This window comes from Leuciscus leuciscus (assembly GCF_965113295.1).
Source record: "Leuciscus leuciscus genome assembly, chromosome: 23".
Classification (NCBI taxonomy): Eukaryota; Metazoa; Chordata; class Actinopteri; order Cypriniformes; family Leuciscidae; genus Leuciscus; species Leuciscus leuciscus.
The window spans coordinates 29471686-29494089 of record NC_138747.1 but is presented as its reverse complement, the minus strand read 5'-3'; the positions used below and the strand labels follow the sequence as shown (position 1 = coordinate 29494089).

Sequence of the window (22404 nt, the reverse complement as noted above, 5' to 3'; positions counted from 1 at the left end):
CACCGCATCCACTGTGGTAATTAAAAATGCCATCTTCCGCAGATTTGAATTAGACTTTCTAAATTGAAGCATGATACACCTCCTCAGGCTCTAGCTCAGAACTGGCGGAGGCAAAGGTTTATTTAAACAAACAACATGGTGAAATGAGTTTGAGACATTTGAAAACCAGGAAAAGGAGAATGTAGCAGAAAGAAAAATGAGCAGTCTTGAAGTGTGTATTGTTGTTTTTTCTTGTCTCTGAAGTTACGCAGCTGCTGTCCAGGACGGCTCGCAATATTTCGTGCTCCTCATCATCACAGACGGGGTCATATCAGATATGTCACAGACCAAAGAGGCCATCGTGAATGTGAGTATGACCACTAAAAGAGGACAAGTGTCCCAACAGGATGGGTTGGAGAGGGTACAGACCCTACTTTTCAGGCTTCATCTTAACTGAAATGAAACCTCATATTTCAGGCTTCATCCTAACTGAAATGAAACCTCATATTTCAGGCTTCATCCTAACTGAAATGAAACCTCATAAGTGAAGTGACTGCAACTTCACACGCTTCATGAAAAAATCTGTTCACTCGAAGGAGCGCTCAGCTAACAATTGATTCCAATGGAGTTTTGCATTAGCATGTCGCTAAGCATAGTGCTTCAAAAAGCATAAGAAACACAAGTATAGGATAAATATTCAATTAAATGATCAATTTCTTTCGTCCCACATCTTAGATTTATTTTTTTTATTTAAAGGGTAACTAAACCCTAAACCAACTTTTTTTAGTTAATGATCTGTAGGAATGGGGCTTTATTAGTGCTGTTCATTGATTCAAGTAGTTTTTTTGACATTTGTGTTTAAAGTGTTTTAATTTTACAAAATATGGTGTAAAAACGTCTGAGTGCTGCCCTCTTCATGTTGAACAGTGGCTACTGCAGTTGAATTTTCCTATTGGAAGTTGTGGTACCCTCTGACATCAGAGGGTACCAGCTAACCACGCCCTTGCCTGCAGAGAGATAGGTCACAGATGCACGCCCCCTCTCCACTGGGCTCTGCCTACTTTTCCAGCATTTTTCAAATATTGCCAGTGGGTGGAGTCAGGCTCTGACCAGGGGTTTAGTTACTCTTTAATAGAGGCCATTAGTGCCCACCCTAGACTGTAAAAAAGATGGACGACGTGTCTCCACTATAGAAAAATGAAGCCAAAATATCCCAGAAACCTATTATGTGTCAAAATTCTGCCTACAAAGGTGCATTGCTAGGTTTCGCATCAGAGCATGTTTTGTATTAGGTCCTCTTCTCCAGCTTTGATAAAGCATCGGCGGTGGTTGATATGGGTTTTTTATGATCTTATTATAGATGATATATTGTTATAATCTATTAAGGCTGCATGTATGTCACATGCAAAGTGGGTGACTCACGTTGTATTGAGGTCATCATTTATGCTGAAAAGGTCAATCTCGTCTCCAGTGGTGTATGTCATGTAATTTATCCAACCAATGAACAGGCCTGATTTCCCAGCAGACTGGATTTAAAGGGAATTTGCGACTGTTAGTCAGATTTGTAGAACAGCCACACCTTCCTTTTAAGATCTTGCCTGCTGCTCTTTCCCCAACGGCCTGCATCTGCCAAGACGACTCACATTTCTGCTCGTGTGTGACATTTAAGACCTGAACGCAAGGTAAAAAAAATGGCCTATGGTGAAAACTATTTTTGTTTGTGTGTTCAAAGGACTTTTCTTTTTTTTTAAATCTAAATCTGAGTATTTGAATTTGAAACAAGACATTTTAATTGACATGTAATGAAAGAATTAAATATGACGGATGTTACACTGCGGTGCGGATCTGATTAATGATTTCAGGAGGTGTTGAATCAGAAACAGGAGATATCAGCATAGAAAAACACTAATCTAATCACGAAGGGGGCTGCATCTCTTAATCAAATGAAAAGGTCATGTGGTCTTGGTATGTGATTAGCCATGTGTGCATCAATCCTATAATTACTATATTGAAATGTGAAAATTGTTAACTATTTATATATTTTAATCTTTACAGGGAAAGTTCACCCACATGAAAAAAAAAAAAAAACCTGTCATCATATATTCCAACATTCAAACATAACTTTCTTTCTACTGGGAACCACAAAAGATTGTTATTCATAGTGAGAACTGGGACTCAAAAAAGCATCACAAAACATTTATTTGCAAATGATCGATTTAGCAGCAGATTTCATCCAAAACATCAAAAAAAGTAGTTTGTCCAGCTTGCACACTTTATTTCACACTGTAGGCGCGCGTTTTTTCCTATTTTTAGATCCTTTGTTTTAACACGCATGTTTGTTGAACAGATAAAAAGTAAACCTTTGAAAATAAAGTTGGATATTCCGATGCATTTATTGTCCATTTCTTTCAAGATTAAACAAAAAAAATAATAAGAAAGAAAAGAGTTGTCCATTTCATGCACCTTATCAAAGACAATCCATTGAAGTCCATCACGGTCAAAAAGTTTGTTTGACCTTCTTCGTGCACCCTTCTCTGACGATTTGACAACATAAATACAGTATGTGCCCTCTAGTGGTGTGAAGGAAAATTACATGAACCCATTAATGGCTCTTACACACATACGATAACTTTGTCTGAAATTTAAGAAAATATTTTGAATTCATCCCCTCTGCCATAGCTCTCAAATCTCCTTCAATTCAAATATGGAGCATGAAGACACATTGCACTTGCTTTGACATCAGTGAGCATGTTTACATACACACTAATACATGGGCAACTAACAAAAAAAACGTTTACTGAAATAACCCATTTTAGCAATGTTTTCAGCCAATGATCTTGCAATGCAAGAAAACGTCCCAGATTACGACTGTAACCATGTTTCCCTGAGAAGGGTAACGAGACACAGCGTCTTGGATTGATGCTCTGAGGAACGCCAGCAAGTGTGACCAACAAACACACCAATTTTATTGGCCAACAACAGTCCATGACATCCGTAGCGGAGCGCCACATCATAAGCTGTACTTTAAGACCCAACACCAGTTGGGGAGGGAATACAAATAGCTAGTTCAGGGGGAGAATGCAACCTTCAGTTTCATCTGAGCGGCGTAATATAGTTGCCAAAGATTCTCGCCATGAAAACACACAGGGTGCTCCAGATCCACTTAAACACCCTAAAACAATTAGTAGAGACCTAATCACACCCTATCTGTACTTCTCCAGGATGCATAAAAGACCAGGATCCGTAAAATGACTTTACGTGGAACCCAACCGGAAAGGGGAGCAAAGACCTTATTTAAGACCCAGTTGGGGAGGGAATATAAATTGTCTGCCATACTTAAGTTCACCTTACTCAACCATAAGGGGTATCCTAAAGAGTATCTACCAAAGGAAACGTGCTAGGCGCTAAAATTAGCACTAGTAATTAGCACTTCAGGCTACAATATTGATGTTGCCGCTAACTTAAAAGTGGCAATTTTGGTCTTGACAGCAAATGAAATTTAAGTCAATAACAAATTAAATATTTGTCTTTTCTTTAGCCAGAGTTGCTTTCAGCCCACTGGGTGTATGTACTATATTTAGGATTTTCTATTGTGCTTTGTCCTTTTTTAGAGCCCCCTTATGAAAAAGAGCACCCTGGACTTTCAACCTAGTTTTCCACAAAAGAAAGACGTAATGCACATTTGGAGCGGAATGAGAATGAGTAAATGGTGACATTTTGAGGTGAACTATCCCTATTAGCAGAATCTGAAATAAATTGTCATTCACATTTCTGTTTTCTCTGATGCAGTCTCTTTTCCAACTGCATGATGGGGGAAATGTGTAAGAAATGAAGGCTATATAAAGTTCAACCACAATCTGCGCTTTCCTCTCATCTATGATGGTGAACAATGTTCACAAGTGCAAGATCAAGTCTAAAACTCATCGTAATATTGCTCGGAAATTCAGTGTAGGCGGTCTGTTAACACGTCCAGGTGGACCACTGTCCTACACATTTTTATAGATCCCCTTGTTTTGGGTGGTCCTGAGCGGCACGCATTATGTTCAGAGTTTCATAACGGCGTGTGAAGTGTTCACAGAAAACACAGAGGAACACTGACCTACTTTTCTCCTCTACTCTGATTCACTGGGACAGACACATGTATCATTCATGAGAAAAGCTGCTACTCGAAGCAGCTGTTTGCATCTCATCCTCCTTGTTAAGTGAAAAACAGGTCGTAGAGGAATGGACATTCGCCCACGGAAGGCCTTTTTGATCTATGAGTGTTTCGACAACATCTCTTTACTTTACACAACAGCTGACAGCATCTTGCCGCTAAGCTGTCTCATTACAGTTTCAGCAGAAATGTGAATGTAGACATGTGGTGTGGCATATGCGTATAAAGCAATAAATGAACAAAGAAGGGTTTGAGCCAAAAGTACATTGTTTTCACTTTTTATATGTCACATGTCAACTTTATTTAGGATTTCGCAATATGGCTTCCTCTGTAGATTTCCAGCTAAGCTTCCTCAAACATGTGGCTGTGTGGAGCTATACATTTACCATACACTCTTAAAAAGAATAACTTTTTTTGGTTCCCCAAAGAACCTTTAATTGTGAACAGTGTGTAGAACATTTAAAAAATCTAAGAAAATAAAATCTCTTTATGGAGCCATGGATGCCAATAATGGACTTTCATTTTTAGGAGTGTATTGCAGTCTCTAAAAGGAATAGTTCACCAAAAAATAATTTGCTACATTAGATACTTTATTTATTTGCTGGTATTTTTTTTCCATGTTACAGAACAGGAGAATAATTTTTTTTTTTAAAACGTGCATGCAGTTCTTTTCCATTCAAACAAAACCAAACAACATAAAAGTATAATTTATGTGTCTATTTGTGGAATTCAGAAACCCTTGTTATTAATGACATCAGTGGCCGTTAAGTTGATGAACATGCAGTCAACAACTTATTGCTCGTGCTCGCACTCGCACACGTAACGTACAAGAGACTGAACGTGGTTTAAGGCCAGATATACTTCTGGCGTAGTTCTTTTTTGTTCTTCGCTTAGAAGTAAAAATAAGTTGGAAATACCTTTGCAGCGATATACTGTTAACAAACATCCAGTTACCATCAATCCAGATTGAATTTAGGCTTTTATTCACATGTAAGCATTGATCAGCGAATATAAATAGAAGCTCAACTGTACCTTCTTGACACATGAGAACAAACCTCATTGGTTCTTACAGAAGCTCAAACGTGATGCGTAACACGAGACTGAACCTCATTGGTTCTTACAGAAGTTCAAACGAGCTGCGTAACACGAGACTGAACCTCATTGGTTCTTACAGAAGCTCAAGCGTGCTGCGTAACACGAGACTGAACCTCATTGGTTCTTACAGAAGCTCAAGCGTGCTGCGTAACACGAGACTGAACCTCATTAGTTCTTACAGAAGCTCAAACGTACTGCGTAACACGAGACTGAACCTCATTGGTTCTTACAGAAGCTCAAACGAGCTGCGTAACACGAGACTGAACCTCATTGGTTCTTACAGAAGTTCAAACGAGCTGCGTAACACAAGACTGAACCTCACTGGTTCTTGCAGAAGCTCAAACGTGCTGCGTAACACGAGACTGAACCTCATTGGTTCTTACATTAGCTCAAACGTGCTGCGTAACACAAGACTGAACCTCATTGGTTCTTACAGAAGTTCGAACGAGCTGCGTAACACGAGACTGAACCTCATTGGTTCTTACAGAAGTTCAAACGAGCTGCGTAACACAAGACTGAACCTCATTGGTTCTTGCAGAAGCTCAAACGTTATGCGTAACACGAGACTGAACCTCATTGGTTCTTACAGAAGCTCAAACGTGATGCGTAACACGAGACTGAACCTCATTGGTTCTTACAGAAGTTCAAACGTGATGCGTAACACGAGACTGAACCTCATTGGTTCTTACAGAAGTTCAAACGTGATGTGTAACACGAGACTGAACCTCATTGGTTCTTACAGAAGTTCAAACGAGCTGCGTAACACGAGACTGAACCTCATTGGTTCTTACAGAAGTTCAAACGTGATGCGTAACACGAGACTGAACCTCATTGGTTCTTACAGAAGTTCAAACGAGCTGCGTAACACGACTGAACCTCATTGGTTCTTACAGAAGTTCAAACGAGCTGCGTAACACGAGACTGAACCTCATTGGTTCTTACAGAAGTTCAAACGAGCTGCGTAACACGAGACTGAACCTCATTGGTTCTTACAGAAGTTCAAACGTGATGCGTAACACGAGACTGAACCTCATTGGTTCTTACAGAAGTTCAAACGAGCTGCGTAACACGACTGAACCTCATTGGTTCTTACAGAAGTTCAAACGAGCTGCGTAACACGAGACTGAACCTCATTGGTTCTTACAGAAGCTCAAACGTGATGTGTAACACGAGACTGAACCTCATTGGTTCTTACAGAAGTTCAAACGAGCTGCGTAACACGAGACTGAACCTCATTGGTTCTTACAGAAGTTCAAACGAGCTGCGTAACACGAGACTGAACCTCATTGGTTCTTACAGAAGTTCAAACGTGATGCGTAACACGAGACTGAACCTCATTGGTTCTTACAGAAGTTCAAACGAGCTGCGTAACACGAGACTGAACCTCATTGGTTCTTACAGAAGTTCAAACGTGATGCGTAACACGAGACTGAACCTCATTGGTTCTTACAGAAGTTCAAACGAGCTGCGTAACACGACTGAACCTCATTGGTTCTTACAGAAGCTCAAACGAGCTGCGTAACACGAGACTGAACCTCATTGGTTCTTACAGAAGCTCAAACGTGATGTGTAACACGAGACTGAACCTCATTGGTTCTTACAGAAGCTCAAACGTGATGCGTAACACGAGACTGAACCTCATTGGTTCTTACAGAAGTTCAAACGAGCTGCGTAACACGAGACTGAACCTCATTGGTTCTTACAGAAGCTCAAACGAGCTGCGTAACACGAGACTGAACCTCATTGGTTCTTACAGAAGCTCAAACGTGATGTGTAACACGAGACTGAACCTCATTGGTTCTTACAGAAGCTCAAACGTGATGCGTAACACGAGACTGAACCTCATTGGTTCTTACAGAAGTTCAAACGAGCTGCGTAACACGAGACTGAACCTCATTGGTTCTTACAGAAGCTCAAACGAGCTGCGTAACACGAGACTGAACCTCATTGGTTCTTACAGAAGCTCAAACGTGATGTGTAACACGAGACTGAACCTCATTGGTTCTTACAGAAGCTCAAACGTGATGCGTAACACGAGACTGAACCTCATTGGTTCTTACAGAAGCTCAAACGAGCTGCGTAACACGAGACTGAACCTCATTGGTTCTTACAGAAGCTCAAACGTGATGCGTAACACGAGACTGAACCTCATTGGTTCTTACAGAAGCTCAAACGTGATGTGTAACACGAGACTGAACCTCATTGGTTCTTACAGAAGCTCAAACGAGCTGCGTAACACAAGACTAAACCTCATTGGTTCTTACAGAAGCTCAAACGAGCTGCGTAACACGAGACTGAACCTCATTGGTTCTTACAGAAGCTCAAACGAGCTGCGTAACACGAGACTGAACCTCATTGGTTCTTACAGAAGCTCAAACGTGATGCGTAACACGAGACTGAACCTTATTGGTTCTTGCCCGTCAAGTGAACATGCTTGAGCTTCCTTTTACCACAACTGATTTACCACAATAAAAGCCTAAATTCAATCTGTTCATCATATAAAGCGATCGAGTCTCTTCAGAAAATTTGGACTAAACCGCTTAATTCATTAGTTTTACAATATGTTTTATAAACTTTTTGAAGCATCAAAGTGGTAGTTGTGCAGGGTGAGTAATTAATGAGAATTTTCATTTTTGGGTGAACTAACCCTTTAAGAAAGCATCTAATCTTGATGTGGATATGTTTGCACAAGCTCTGCAATTCACCATTATGTTATTAAAGTTTGACTATAAAGTATATTTGAGACTATTTGAGATGTGAATCTATAGTCTGAAATAATCCCTTTTCTTTGCATAACACATTACAGTACAGAATTCATTATCCTGAACATCGCATATGCATTCATTTCCTGTGTCATTGTAGTGGAGATAATGGGTAGACGCTCAGTCTGGGTGCTAATTCTGTGTTTATCACCAGGTTCACTCAGGTGTGTCGGCCAGAACACCACTTAAGGCCAAATATTCCAGAGTATGAAATAAAGAGCTGATAGATAGTTCTTATTCTGTTTATTCTGAGTGTAAGTGTGGTTACTATAAGAGAGAAATAGAATACAAATGAATAGAGGAAACATATGCATTCAATAATTCCTTCTTAAGCACTAATATACATTACCAAACATAAACTAAACAATAATCAGAATATGACTATATATCTCTTAAACTCTAATAATGTAAGAAGAGAGAAAGAATTCAAACACTTATTACATGGGATTCTCCGATTTTCTACCATGCATTAAGTTACCACTAATGTAAACAGCACTTCCTGCCATCTATAATACGCTTTAAAGCCTCCAATTAACTAAACGGCTGGATGCTTTTATTATGAAAATCCCGGACCGGATGCTTTGTTCCATTCGAGCGAGCAAACCCTTAATAGAGAAGCCTCGATAGCGGTCCAGATAATAATATTTAACACCACTTACTTCTTATTTTACTCAACCACAAAGTACTAAACAATCCTAACAACAAGGAGTAAAGTATAAACATGTCTAAACACGATATGCCATATTTTGACCCAACGTACGGAGTCAGGTGAGCCGAAGCTCGGAAATAGTATAACGGTCGTGTAGCGACCCTTAAACTCCTAATTCTCATCTACACCAAATAGCAAAAATAATAGCTGGTTTGACAAAGAAATACAATATCACTAGTAATGCATCAGATATACTTACTCTTCTCATTTACGCACACTCTGAAGAAAGGTGCCGCTCACAATTACAATCCAACCGACCGACTATCTCTATCATACTGCATACTGTGTGACGTCAGATGTAATATACAAACCAGCACGCGCTTTGGCTACCCTATTACAAGCACTGAATAAACGGACGTAAACGTGAAACATAAAGCACAATATGGTCAACTGTACTAAATAATAGCAACACAAACATAACTTTGGGGCCTTTTCTACAGTCATTGAATGGAGGAGAGGCTCTCAGGAGCGCACAAGGAAAATCCTTTTAATTTTCCCAGCAAAAACGTCAGTCCTCAGGCTTTCATAGAAAATACAGCCCCTTTAAAGTAGTCCATATGACTTATAACTATAGAAGTCTTGAAATATAGTGAATATGATAACAAACGATGCAGTTCTCAAATATAATTTCCTATTCCAAATATGCAAATTAGCACCTCACATTTAGTTACAGCACACTTGAACTATTAGCTGATATTTTGTGTTCCACCAACAACAACAAAAAACAAAAACAAAATAGCAGCATGCCGATACGAAGAGCGTTCATTTTGAGTGAATGATTCCTTTAAGTCTAAAATGCTGTGGTTCTGTGTTGGGCTCTGGCAGACTAATGAGCTGCGCATATTCATTTTTCTGTCTTAGATAATTAGCATTGAAAGCTGGAATCCTCCCATCTGTCAGCTGAAGACATGCAGCCTTTTTTTATTTGACACGGTAATTACAAATAACAATATGCACGGGTAAGGGCTAATCGGAGGATGATAATGAGAAACAACAACATTTGAAGCACATTCATTTGTCATGTTGGACGTGGGCAGTCTTGGAATGATAAGCCAGTTAGGAAGCCCAAGCGCTAGCAGAGGTCCATCATCCGCCAATCAGATATGACGTGTAACATGAAGGACGGCGGGATTCATCAATTAGACAGCTCTTTGTCAGACTGAACCGCCCGCTCGCTGTGTGACTGATGATAGTCTTAATAGAAGTTCCTGTCCTCAGTCACACCCTGACAATATTTCATGCCATTTCTGACTCCATCCTGCTATTTCTACCCTTCGTTACAGCATGGGCATCATTAGTTTAGCCTCAAACTGTCTGTCATAGGGTGCATTCTCCTCATTTACAGTACAGAAGACCTGAATGCTTTGCTTAAGGCAATAGTTTCGCCAGAATTCAAATTCTGTCATTATTCATTCACCCAAATTATTCAAACATCTTAATGGGTTTCCTTAATGGTCTACTTTGAACAGAATATTGATAGTTAAACTATTATGAGTTTATTAATAAAGCTATGTGCATATTGTTGAAAGATAGGGTTTTTCGTGGCAGTTTTGGGGATTGTATCCACTCATTCACAAATTCCTAGCATTGTGCGCAACTTTTTTCCAAGCTGTTCTCCAAGCTTTAGCTACGTTCCTCCCCACCGAGCTGCTGTGTGTCTGCCAAACTAAGCCAACCGAGGTCACGTTAATCAGGTCTCAAGTTAAAGGTGCAGTCTGTAAGATTGACAGCTAGTGGTTGAAATAGGTACTGCAGTCCAAATTCTAAATATCAGAGATCGTTGTGTCCTCCGCCCCCTGCTCAGACTCGACACACATGTGGGTTGCCAGTTTAAGGACACGCAACAGGAACGAGCGAAAGTGACAATGAAAGCCGAGGAGACTTACTCTTAATGTAAGTTGATTTATCTGCGTTTTAATATGCTCTCGTTCATAGAGATTTTTAGATGGATATCGAGGCTTTTTAGGTTGGGTAGAATCTGCAATCTCTGACCCAGTTTGTTTGCTGGCTGCAATACGCCGTTTCTCCTGCCAACTGGCATCCCGGGGTGTCGAAATACTATTGGGTGAACTGGCAGTGGGCGGAGTCACACAGGCCAAAACAAAAACAGACATTCCAACACGGAACGCACATTTAAAAGTAAAATAGCTGGCTGTAGAAGTGTTTTTCAGAGAAACGAGTATGTGAACTTGTATTTTTATGCTTTAGAAGAGTGAATAAGTTACTCAAAGCACCTTAAATTAAAAATCTTCAGAAGATTCTTCAAAAATTCTCCTTTTGTGTTCCAAAATAGCATATGGTTTTGGAACGACATGAGGGTGAGTAGATGTAATGAGAGAATTGTCATTTTTGGCCAAACTGTTCTTTTAATGTCCAAAAGCCAATTTAATTATCCAAACCATGTCTTTTCTTTACCAGCGTAATGATAATTTCCCACAGCAGCTGGGCACTGATGACATTACATTAGCATTCTCGCCAGACCAAATAATAATGCTGTCAGCGTGTGAGCGTGCAGCTTTTGTTGTAAAGAAACACGGAGCAGGTGATTTGTGAGTATCTGTGTTCATATATGTCGGCGTGGGAGTTTGGGGCTGCGTGTGACGTTGAAGAGCTGTTGTCAAGGAAACTATGGTGAACTAACAGACTGTTTTGTTTTCTCATTACTTCAAATCTGCCCTGTCAATCATGACAGAACACAATGACACAAATGGGGCAACCAACTTCAATTATTCATGGTGCCCGTCCTCTCATTTATGGCATGCAGGCATGACAGGACTGTCATAAGCTCGGCACTGATCATTTAAGATTGGAGGAGATGGAAACGCTTTGCACTCTCTGTCAGTAAGAGTCTATTTGTTGTTATGGTCTCGGACCGAGAAATTAAGGTTTGGTCTCTGAACCCATTAGAAGAGCAACGGGACAGATTTTACAACAGAACATCTCAACGGGAAATGGTGTTATTATTTTGGGCTGCCATCACAGGAAGTACAGCTTGAAAATGGTCAGATGTGCTTAAGTGGGGTTTTATTGATTTATTCTTACACATACAGTGAGATCCAAACACTCTGAAAGTGCCACATGCAAGTAAACATTAAGTTTGGAAACAATAATTAAAGGTACACTATGTAACTTGCATAAAAAAAAAAAACTGCATGCATTTTGTGGAAGAACGTTGTTTTGGTTTTTCTGGTTTGTGCTTCGGCTCTGCGTGACTGTGCGGAGGAATATTTGTATCCTACTGTTCATAAAACATTCACTACTAAGCTTAAGAGATTAAACCAGTTTAGATGGAAATGATCTCAAGCTGACTAGCTGAAGACGTTACTGTAGTTTTGCCCATTAATAGACACGGTACTTCCTAGATTCCAGCGCAGCGCTACAACAACCATAATGAAATGAGCTTCATAATAGATGATGCTTTACAATCAACTCTGTTAGAGAGATACATGTGGCAGTTTATCTGTTCAATAAAATACATCTCTCACCTGTTGAGGAATAAAAACGCCATCATCTGTAATGATGAAGATGCAGAAAGCTCATACGGATCAGTGTGCAGAGTGTTTAATAGTATAGAAAACAGTATAGGAATAGGAAAATAGGATTTCAAGAGGAAGAACAAGACTTTGCAAGTCAAGTGTGTGTGAGCTGGGCTATTTATAGCCAGACTAATGAACATGATGCAGTTCAAGTGTGTTTGTGACCCGGAAGTCAATACTCAGGTGACGGCTCCCTCCTGTGGTGCACTGGTGGTATTACAGATGGAGGTACTGGTATGACATCATCTCCACGTCGCTTTTACAACATTTCAAATCCCTGGGTTCTCACCATCTCTGAAAAGCCAAGCCGATGTTGATTCTTGTTTTATTACGAGCTCTGTCACGTTCCCTTTTTGCCAGCAGACTCTCTCCTCTGTTCGGCGTTTGTTTAAAACGGGTGATTCCTCTGAGGTTGGAGATTTAGCGGCTCCATGTCAATGTCTCTTTCTCGCTCGTGACAAATAACCTCTGCCACTCGCACACCAGACACACACACACACACACACACACACACACACACACACACACTCAACAAACCTCTGCCACTTCCACACCAGACACACACACACACACACACTCAACTAACCTCTGCCACTCGCACACCAGACACACACACACACACACACACACACACACACTCACTCAACAAACCTCTGCCACTTCCACACCACGCACACACACACACACACACACACACACACACACTCAACTAACCTCTGCTACTTCCACACCAGACACACACACAAACACACACACACACACACACTCACACACTCAACTAACCTCTGCTACTTCCACACCAGACACACACACACACACACACACTCAACTAACCTCTGCTACTTCCACACCAGACACACACACACACACACACACAAACACACACACACACACACACACACACACTCACACACTCAACTAACCTCTGCTACTTCCACACCAGACACACACACACACACACACACACACACACACTCAACTAACCTCTGCCACTTCCACACCAGACACGCGTCTGGAGCAACTTTTCTGTTTACGGATATGACGAGACACACAAGAACGAATGACGAATGAAGTATGCAATTTCGTGAGAAACTATAAAACACTATAAAATAAAATAAACACTTGTAAAAGGTTTACCATAGTGAATTACTGTAAGACAAAAACAGGTTTTGGAACAAGGATTGATGGTGTATTTAAAAAAAAAAGCAAAAAATAAAAAAGTATTGACTCATTATTTAAATTTAGTTAATTTTGAACAATAAAAAAGCACTATATAGTGCACTTTAAGTAAAGTTACTTCCTCGTTGATCTGTAAACTGAATGAAAAATAATTGAATCCAAAGACATTTCAACCGCCTACTAAATAAACATTAGTCAACTTGCAGGTCTTCTAGCAGCTTTCCAAATATTTTTACATTTAGACCTACCATCAGAACCATCCAACATTAAATGTAACATTATACTTAAACAATACATTTGATCAGTTATAGTATTTTACTATTTAATAAATGTGTACATTTCCATTCACTACCATCACATCATTCACTTCCATCCCCTTTTGTTAACATATAGAACTAATTATTTCTTAATAAGTTCTTCTTATTGGGTCTATCTAAAGCACTGTTTTTATCTCTGGTTATTGACAACTGTCCAGTTAGTATTTCAACCCAAGTGAAATACCTTGTTATTTTTGATGGTTTGCTCTCTTTGGGCTCTCATATCAGTAATATTTCACATATTGCATATCATTTTTTCATTTACGAAATATTGCTAGACTCCGTTCCTCACTTTCTCAGTCTCAAGCCCATATTCATGCTCTGGTAACATCACAGATTGATTATTGCAATTCTCTTTTATTTGGTGTCCCTGAAAAACTACTTCAGCGACTGCAGTTCATTCAGAACTCCGCTGAAAGGATTGTTACCCGTACACACACTCCTGACTCCTGACCATTTAACACCTACTCTTTTTCAACTACACTGCCTTCCTGTTCGGTATGGAGTCAATCACAGCATTTTATTGCAGCTCAGCTATAGACCATTCGGGTGTTTGCAGCAGTGATGACATGTTTTGTGGCTGGAGCTTATACAGATACCTTTGGCACTGGGGTCTAAATTACAATTGATTCGCCCTGGTTTTGCACTCAATTGTTAATGGTGGTAAAGATTGTTTTATATGTTGTTTTTTTAACTTGTTTTTAGTAAACCTGTGGAAAACATAACTTGACGATACTTTTACACGGCACACACTCACACCCCAAACTGTCTTATCTAGTTACTTATTAAAAACGAACGTTTTCAAAAATAAACATATCTGCTTCAAAATTCACATTTTCAATATAGCCCTTTCCACACATGCAGGGATCCCGGTAAATTACCGTAAAATTACCAGAATGACTTTACCGGTAAATATACACAAATATGCTGTTCAAACAAGCAACGGCATTCTGGCTTTTTACCGGTAAGAGACCATTCACACATCAGCACCAAAATAACGGTAAATTCTGTGATGTCAGTCATCAGAAATGATCTTTAAACGCCGCTCCGTTGTCTTCATTCATCCGCATGAATAGTTTCACTATCTGTTCAATTTGATGTCTAATTGAAAGTCATGACAGATGATCAAACAGAACGCGTTTTTGGTCTTAAAAATACGAGACGCTCATAATAGTCTCGAGCGCGACAAGCTGAAAAAGCTGCGAGACGTGGCGCAACGGTACCCTGGAAATCCAGAGGTCTCGCGAGAGCACAAGTTGAATTTGCTCAGCGAGTTACTCTGGCGTCGAGTAATGATGCTCATTAAATATGCCCTTGTATCCGAGCTGCACCAATTACATCGGGCTATCTGATATAGGCGGACCAGAGGCGAGCTAAACAGAAGACGACAGCGCTGTGACGTCGAAGTCATTAGTAAACATTGCAAGATGGCTATGGATGAACACCAGTTGTTTGAAACGGCTTTGGCCGCTACAATGAACGAGTTAGACTTGGCTTTTTATCTAAAAGAGGAACAGAAGACGGCGCTCCAATCGTTCCTTTGCAAGAAGGGCGTTTTTGCCGACCGGATACGACAAGAGTCTAATCTACCAGTTAGCTCCGCTGGTAGCTAAGCGATGTTGTGATTGGTCGTAGTGTTATCCAATTGCGTGCAGTGAGATTTTCAAATGCATGCTTGGTGCCGCCCCTCGAGCTGGCCGATTTTCATTAGTCGATGCCAGACCATTAATCTTTCAGATTTAGGTCTGGATTTTCAGGCTTGCGCAACGGTCAAAGATGATCATTTACATGTAGAGCATATTTAAATAGAAAAACTATTAAAAATCGTACTGTAAACAGCGTGGAGTAATCACGTCATCTTCATAAGTCTTTATGATTGGCCCAAAGCAGGCTTCTTATGTCATCGCGTTCTGACCTCGTACTTGATCATACCGGTAATCTTCATTCCGCGTTCACACAGAGCACATTACCATAATCTACTGGTAATGTTACAACTTTTCCTTACTCTTTTTGAAAAGGTATTTTTGAAAAGGTCCTGTTCACACATGAAATTACCAGTAAAGACTGAATGTGTGAAAGGGGCTTATGGGTGTGTGTGATTTACAGTGTAGAACAAAATGTCAAAGTATAGTCGAGTTGTGTTTACCTTTACTTTACACATAAACCGAAAACCCACACAGGAAAATCTCGAAGGAACCAGGGGCGAATTACTCTTGTGAGTTCGGACATCACACCTGCACAACTCTATGACACGCGATACATATGCTTGATACATGAAGTCCTTGAAAAACCAAAAAAGTAGAGCTTGAAAAGTCCTTGAAAGTTCTGGAACTTCATTTTACAGTATCTGTACGAACCCTGTTTAACGTGCACTTTTTCTTTTTGGGCTTCTCAGTGTGAACACTCTACTATAAAACGGCACAGCATAAGTACGTGAGATGCACTTTCATTCTGGCCATGCTATCCTAACAAGCTAATAACTATGTTTGGTCATGTTAGCTGTAATAAACTATAATTAACATTACCAAAAAATCTCTTGAAGGAGAAGAGTACTCTGCTCACTCTTCAAGTATTTGTTTTTCTGCCACTTTTCTGGCAGCCATCGGTAGGGGTTTATTTTCATCTGCACAGGAGGCTGAAGTGGGTTCAGATGTGATTTTGTCTGGCTGTAAATAGCTGTGATATTTAGACCTCTGTGCAAATTGTCACCCTGAAACCATTCTACCCCATAATCAAATAGGGCACATAAATGATGCAAAACGTCAGTGAGTGTGCTGTGTATAAAATGATGAATGTGCGCTTGTAATATTCTCAATTATCCATGATGAAGTGTCTGTTGGGGAGGTGGGAGGGTTGCTAGAGAAGCGGGTGCCATGGCGATCACACTGGCTCCGCCTCCCTCTCCTTCTAGAACTTTCTACAGCATTCTGTTCCACCCATAGACTGTAAAAAATATGGACAAAGCGTCTGTGACGTCACCCATAGACTTCTGAAGAACGGTTTTGAGGCCGTTTATGGGGGGTATGGGCGGCGCCATATGTTCAGAAAGGATAACTTACAGGTATGATGCGTTGTGTCAGATCATGGCCGAGACGTCAAATTTCAGGAATTCCACTCGGCGCAGCCTATGCTCGTTGTCAGCTGTCAATCAAGCTGTCAATCGCGCCCTTATTTGTCATACATTTTATATCTAAATACGATCTAAACTAACGAGTTAGAAAAAAATTCACCCCCCTCACAGTTGTCAGGCACTCGGAACCTATCGAAAAATACAATAAAAGTCCATGGGACCAACCTGTAAAAACATGAATTTATGCTGTGAAAACGGACATTTTAACATGGGGGTGTATGGACATTTGCTCCCTTTTGGGACCTGCCCCTAGCGGATTTTCGATGTATTGCCGTTTTTCGCACTTCCGGGTAGGCTTCATTTTTCAGATCAGAATGTTGCCGCTTGGTTCCACCACTGGAAACTGCCCAACACCAACTGTTGCATTCATTGATAATGCTGATTGGGATTGCATTTTGGTAGTTCCTGTCATTTTATTTGTGTTTGTGTTCATAAGTAATACAGAACCTTAGTTAGTTTCGGGATGGCCACACTGATAAAGAATCCAGCTGTAGCAGATGCCATGGTCGGGAACACTCAATTGGATGGATATTTAGCATTTTTGTTTGGCCTGAGCACAGGTGCACAGAAGCTTTCATTCTCTGTCTTCATTGTTTTATTATTAGACAGAACCATTAAAGAAAGAGAGTGAATATTATATGAAAAAGTATTATGGCTTCTGCCTTTCTATTATTAAAAATTCCATCGGCATTCAGCTGTCTATATCATTTAAACAAGTCTTTGAATACCGAAGGTGTCGGGCGGAAAACTCAATGTCCAATATGTCCAAAACCTCTACTTTTCAGGAAATGAAGAAGAAAAAAAACATTTTTTTTTAAAAATAATTAAACTTGATATAGTGTCTTTATGTGGTCAGACACTTGCATGTGTCATTATATTATTAACATTTTACCAAAATCAAGCTCAAATGGCGTTACAAGGGTTTTGTCTGTCACTGGAACAGCCGCAATTGAGATAAAATAAGTGCATCGCTTTATTTTTTCATCAACTTACAGGTTATAAAGTTTACTCTGTGATCGTCATTTGGCCAAAATCTCATTTTATAAAAGACAAGCTATTTAAAAGTATTGGCTTGGCTTTGAGAAATGCTAGACACTCTTCTCCACTCCGCACCGCAAATACATAAAGCATTAGCCTTTATATACAGAGTTTCTTGAGTAAAGAAAACACTGTATGTACTTAAACAAACAGTTCTTTATTTACCATTGCATTGCAAACAAGCAGAGGCGGTTCAAAATTGAGAAAGGTTTTTTCCGACAGTTTGAGGAGCCAATGGAGTTACGAGGTTTAGTCACAAGCTCTTTTTAATAGTTTTCATTGGTTAAATATTTGCAAAACTCACAGACAGAAGTAAAGGGTGACCAATAGTAATGATTTAAGGAGAAAAAAACACTAAATATGGAGATATAAGGTTTCCACCCGACAGTGACGATATTTCAAATTAAGTTCAAATTTTCATTTTGATTTATTTTCTAATTTATTTCTAATTTGGAAAATATGTAAATTAATATATATTAATTGCACTTTGCAACAACACATCCTTGTTTCGGCAGTGACTCTCAGCATGTTTCCTATAACAATGTCTGATGTTCACATTTTACGTGGCGTGAGAAAGTCACATAAACCACGAGAAATCCGATCAGAGCGTTCAGACTGAAGCGGATTTCCTGAATAGGATTTCAAACCACATATGGATGTAGATGTGATTTTTTTTTTTTTTTTTTTCTGCTCATGTTAGCTAATTCTGATCAGATTTCAATCGGATATGAACAAAAATCGGATTTGGACTGACAGTCTGAACGTAGCCTATGTCGGGATAAGAAATAGAAGGAAGAATTGTCAGGTCGTCAGTCCATGACTAAGCTAGCTCGTTCGGATCTTTACCACATATTAACTTTAGTTTGTCAAAAGTCCTTCTCTATATGATTTAGCAGCTTCCACGTGTTTTTTCCATGGTTTAGATATCATAAATTAGTGTAACAATGTGTTCAGTTGTACATAAACAGTGCAGTCCATGCTGTTGTTGACATCCGAGTATCTCCAATCCGGGTAACTGACCAAACCGTGACGGAGGTGCGATGGATGCACGTAAAAGGTCATTTATGCGTATAAAGAGCATGCAAAGCTCGATCGGTCACATTCTCTGCTCCCTTTCTGTATACAGTTTATTCCAGTTAATAAAATGTATTCATCATGCTGATAAGATTATGTGTAGTCTTCATTTTGTAATGCGTAAACAGCATTAATATAATTCATGAAAGGTTCTTAGGTTGTTTTATCTGTGTAGCCAGAGTACGATGTGCAGTTTCCCAAAACACAAAAACATTTTTATGTTGCCTATCCCTATTGTAGAAGTTTGAAGGAATTGTATTCACTGAATGAGATTGATTGGTATTGGAAGCACAGTTGATTTATTTACAGAACTACAGAATGGCACTTATCACCCTTACATTTTCCCCAAAGATGAGTTAAAGGGATAGTTCACTTTGAAATAAATTTTTGGTATGTTTTAGCTTACCTCAAGGGCATCCAAGATGTAGGTGTCTTTTTTTCCGCAGTAGTTTCAATTTTTATATTTTTAGGTCAAACCGTTCTTGTCTGTCAGTCATATAATGCAGGTCTATGGTCACTGTCTCAAAACACAAGCACAGAGTCCAAATTAAAACAATTCCCTGTCGTCCAAATTAAACAATTCCCCATCGTAAGTACACATTGATGGCCTAAGACACGAAACGAGCGGTTTGTGTGAGAAAACGAACAGTATTTATATCGTTTTTACCACTTATACGCAGCCATGTCGAAGTGATCTGATCTGACGTGTACGCAGACTGGTGCATAGATATATATACACTAGATGTCGCCTTAAAGACATTCGTTCAATGAACTGCCGTAGACAAGGCGACATCTAGTGTGTATATATCTATGCACCAGTCTGTGCACACGTCAGATCAGATCACTTCGACATGGCTGCGTATAAGTGGTAAAAACGATATAAATACTGTTCGTTTTCTCACACAAACCGCTCGTTTCGTGTCTTAGGCCATCAATGTGTACTTACGATGGGGAATTGTTTCATTTGGACGACGGGGAATTGTTTTAATTTGGACTCTGTGCTTGTGTTTTGAGATAATGACCATAGACCTGCATTATATGACTGACAGACAAGAACGGTTTGACCTAAAAATATAAAAATTGAAACTACTGCGGAAAAAAAGACACCTACATCTTGGATGCCCTTGAGGTAAGCTAAAACATACCAAAAATTAATTTCAAAGTGAACTATCCCTTTAAGACATCCTGTTTTTGCCAGAAATAAATGATTGCAGTTAAATATATTTCCATGTGTCACTCTTCACAGTTCCTGCTAGTTCATGCAGTGAATGGCTGATTTAGGTGTTTAAAAAGCAGAAAGTGCTTCACTTTAAAAAAAGAAATCCTGCTTTTTTTCACTCACACAATCACATCCCTGGTTATTACATATACCTGTATCTTGCATACGACTCATGTTTTCACACATAATACTTTGCATTTATGGTTTATTGCCATTTTTTACATTTAGCCAATGTTGTGGCGGTGCACAATATTTTATGTCTAAATGATGGATGTATTGCTATCTGTCTATCTATCTATCTATCCATCTATAATTCTATCGGTTTGTCTATCTGTCTATCTATCTATCTATCTATCTATCTTACTTTTAAACATTAATTCATTCTGCTTGTGTTTCATAAGCAAGGCCCAATGTATCTGTTAAAAAGGCATGTAAATGTGTGTGTTTTTTGCCATCAGGCTGCCAAGCTTCCCATGTCCATCATTATTGTCGGAGTTGGACAGGCTGAATTTGATGGTAAGTGTTTCTTTAAGGACCGTCAATTAGATCTATTAGTTTAGTACAATCACTTATAAAAAAGAAAATATTGTAATTATAAACTGGTCTCCCACAGTAATATGATGACTTTAAATTATTATTTTAATTCATCTGATTAATTAATCACCTTGTCATGTAATTCATTGATTTTTTCCCCTCATGCATTATTAACAAAAAAGCTTTATCAAAGTCAATAACTCAAATCTTTCATTTTACTTAAACCCAGCTGAGTGCCTCAACAGTTGTTTATAGCGAATAGTCAAGTAAGTGCTCCAATAGCAATTACCACGGTTGTGTTTCTCGCTCAGAGCTGAGCGCAGTACATGTAATCAGGAGATCGTTTAAAGAGGCCTGGTTTGGGCTAATCACACAGTCATTATCAGATATATTGCATGGGAAATAAGCACACACTATCATGTCAGGGCATGTAATGATCCGTTGGACGACTTGGGAATTCGAGAGACGCTTTAATCAATATTGAAAGCTTCCTCCGAGAATAACCACATCCTGTAGCTCACGCGCTCGAGGAGGAAGATGAGCTCCCGTCGGATGAGGTGAGCAGGTCATGTGGAGAGAGCCTGTTGTTTGAGGAGTCCGTGATGGAAATCTCTCTGTGCATTCTAGTTACACAGACCAATTACATTCAGCTGGTGTCAAAGCAGGACGAGATGATGAAGGAAATGATGGCCCTAGTAGTTTTGAGACTCCTGAAATTAACTTTAGAACTGAATTCATCACTAGGATTTTGTCATTATTTTTTTGCACACTTTTGTGTCATTCCAAAACCATTACCCTTTTCCTCATGAAAATAAAGTGTAACATTGAATCATTCAAATAAATGAAATGTATGATCGCAAGTCCAATGATTTACTTAAACTTCCTGTCTTTTCCCACAGCGATGGTTGAGTTGGATGGTGATGACATCAGGATCTCCTCAAGAGGGAAATTAGCAGAGCGAGACATTGTCCAGGTGACACCAGTAGCTGTCTACTTTTTTTAAGCTTGTTTGAACTGCAAGCATGTTATGTTAACTTTGGGGTTTTTAATAGCTGTGACTTGTCGCCCTTTGTCTATTTCTTTCAGCAATCAAATCTATTAAGCATGATAATTTTAATTACTAATTCAGTCACTGTGGAGTTGAGCCCTCGTGTTACCGCTCCACACCATAACACACATTATTATAAAGCAATTCATTATGCAGATCCCCTGTGAATGTAACCTGTCATTAGTAGTAATAAGAATATATCTGGCAACTGAGTCACAGACAGCTCGAAAAGTGAAGACAATTCACTCTCGTGGAGCTCTTTAATTTGTTTTATGCAAGACGAAAGGATACCAGAGAAGAGATGATGTGATGATGGATGGATGGATGGATTGGGTGGGTGGATGGCTGGATGGATGGATTGGGTGGATGGATGGATGGATGGATGGATGGATGGATGGATGGATGGATGGATGGATGGATGGATGGATGGATGGATGGATGGATGGATGGATGGATGGATGGATTGGATGGATGGATTGGATGGGTGGATGGATGGATGGATTGGGTGGATGGATGGATGGATGGATGGATTGGGTGGATGGATGGATGGATGGATGGATGGATGGATGGATGGATGGATGGATGGATCGATGGATGGATGGATGGATGGATGGATGGATGGATTGGG

The 22404-nt window shown here is 39.6% G+C and overlaps 1 protein-coding gene across 3 annotated transcripts in view; it reads left to right on the top strand.

The window, feature by feature from the left end:
• cpne5b (copine Vb) overlaps positions 1-22404 on the top strand; it is a 191653-nt gene that overhangs the window by 160000 nt on the left and 9249 nt on the right. For all 3 annotated transcript variants that reach the window (XM_082156456.1, XM_082156457.1, XM_082156458.1), the window contains 3 exons: positions 244-346; positions 20653-20710; positions 21628-21701. In XM_082156456.1, coding sequence (XP_082012582.1) covers positions 244-346; positions 20653-20710; positions 21628-21701 — 235 coding nt within the window. The remainder of the gene's footprint in view (positions 1-243; positions 347-20652; positions 20711-21627; positions 21702-22404) is intronic.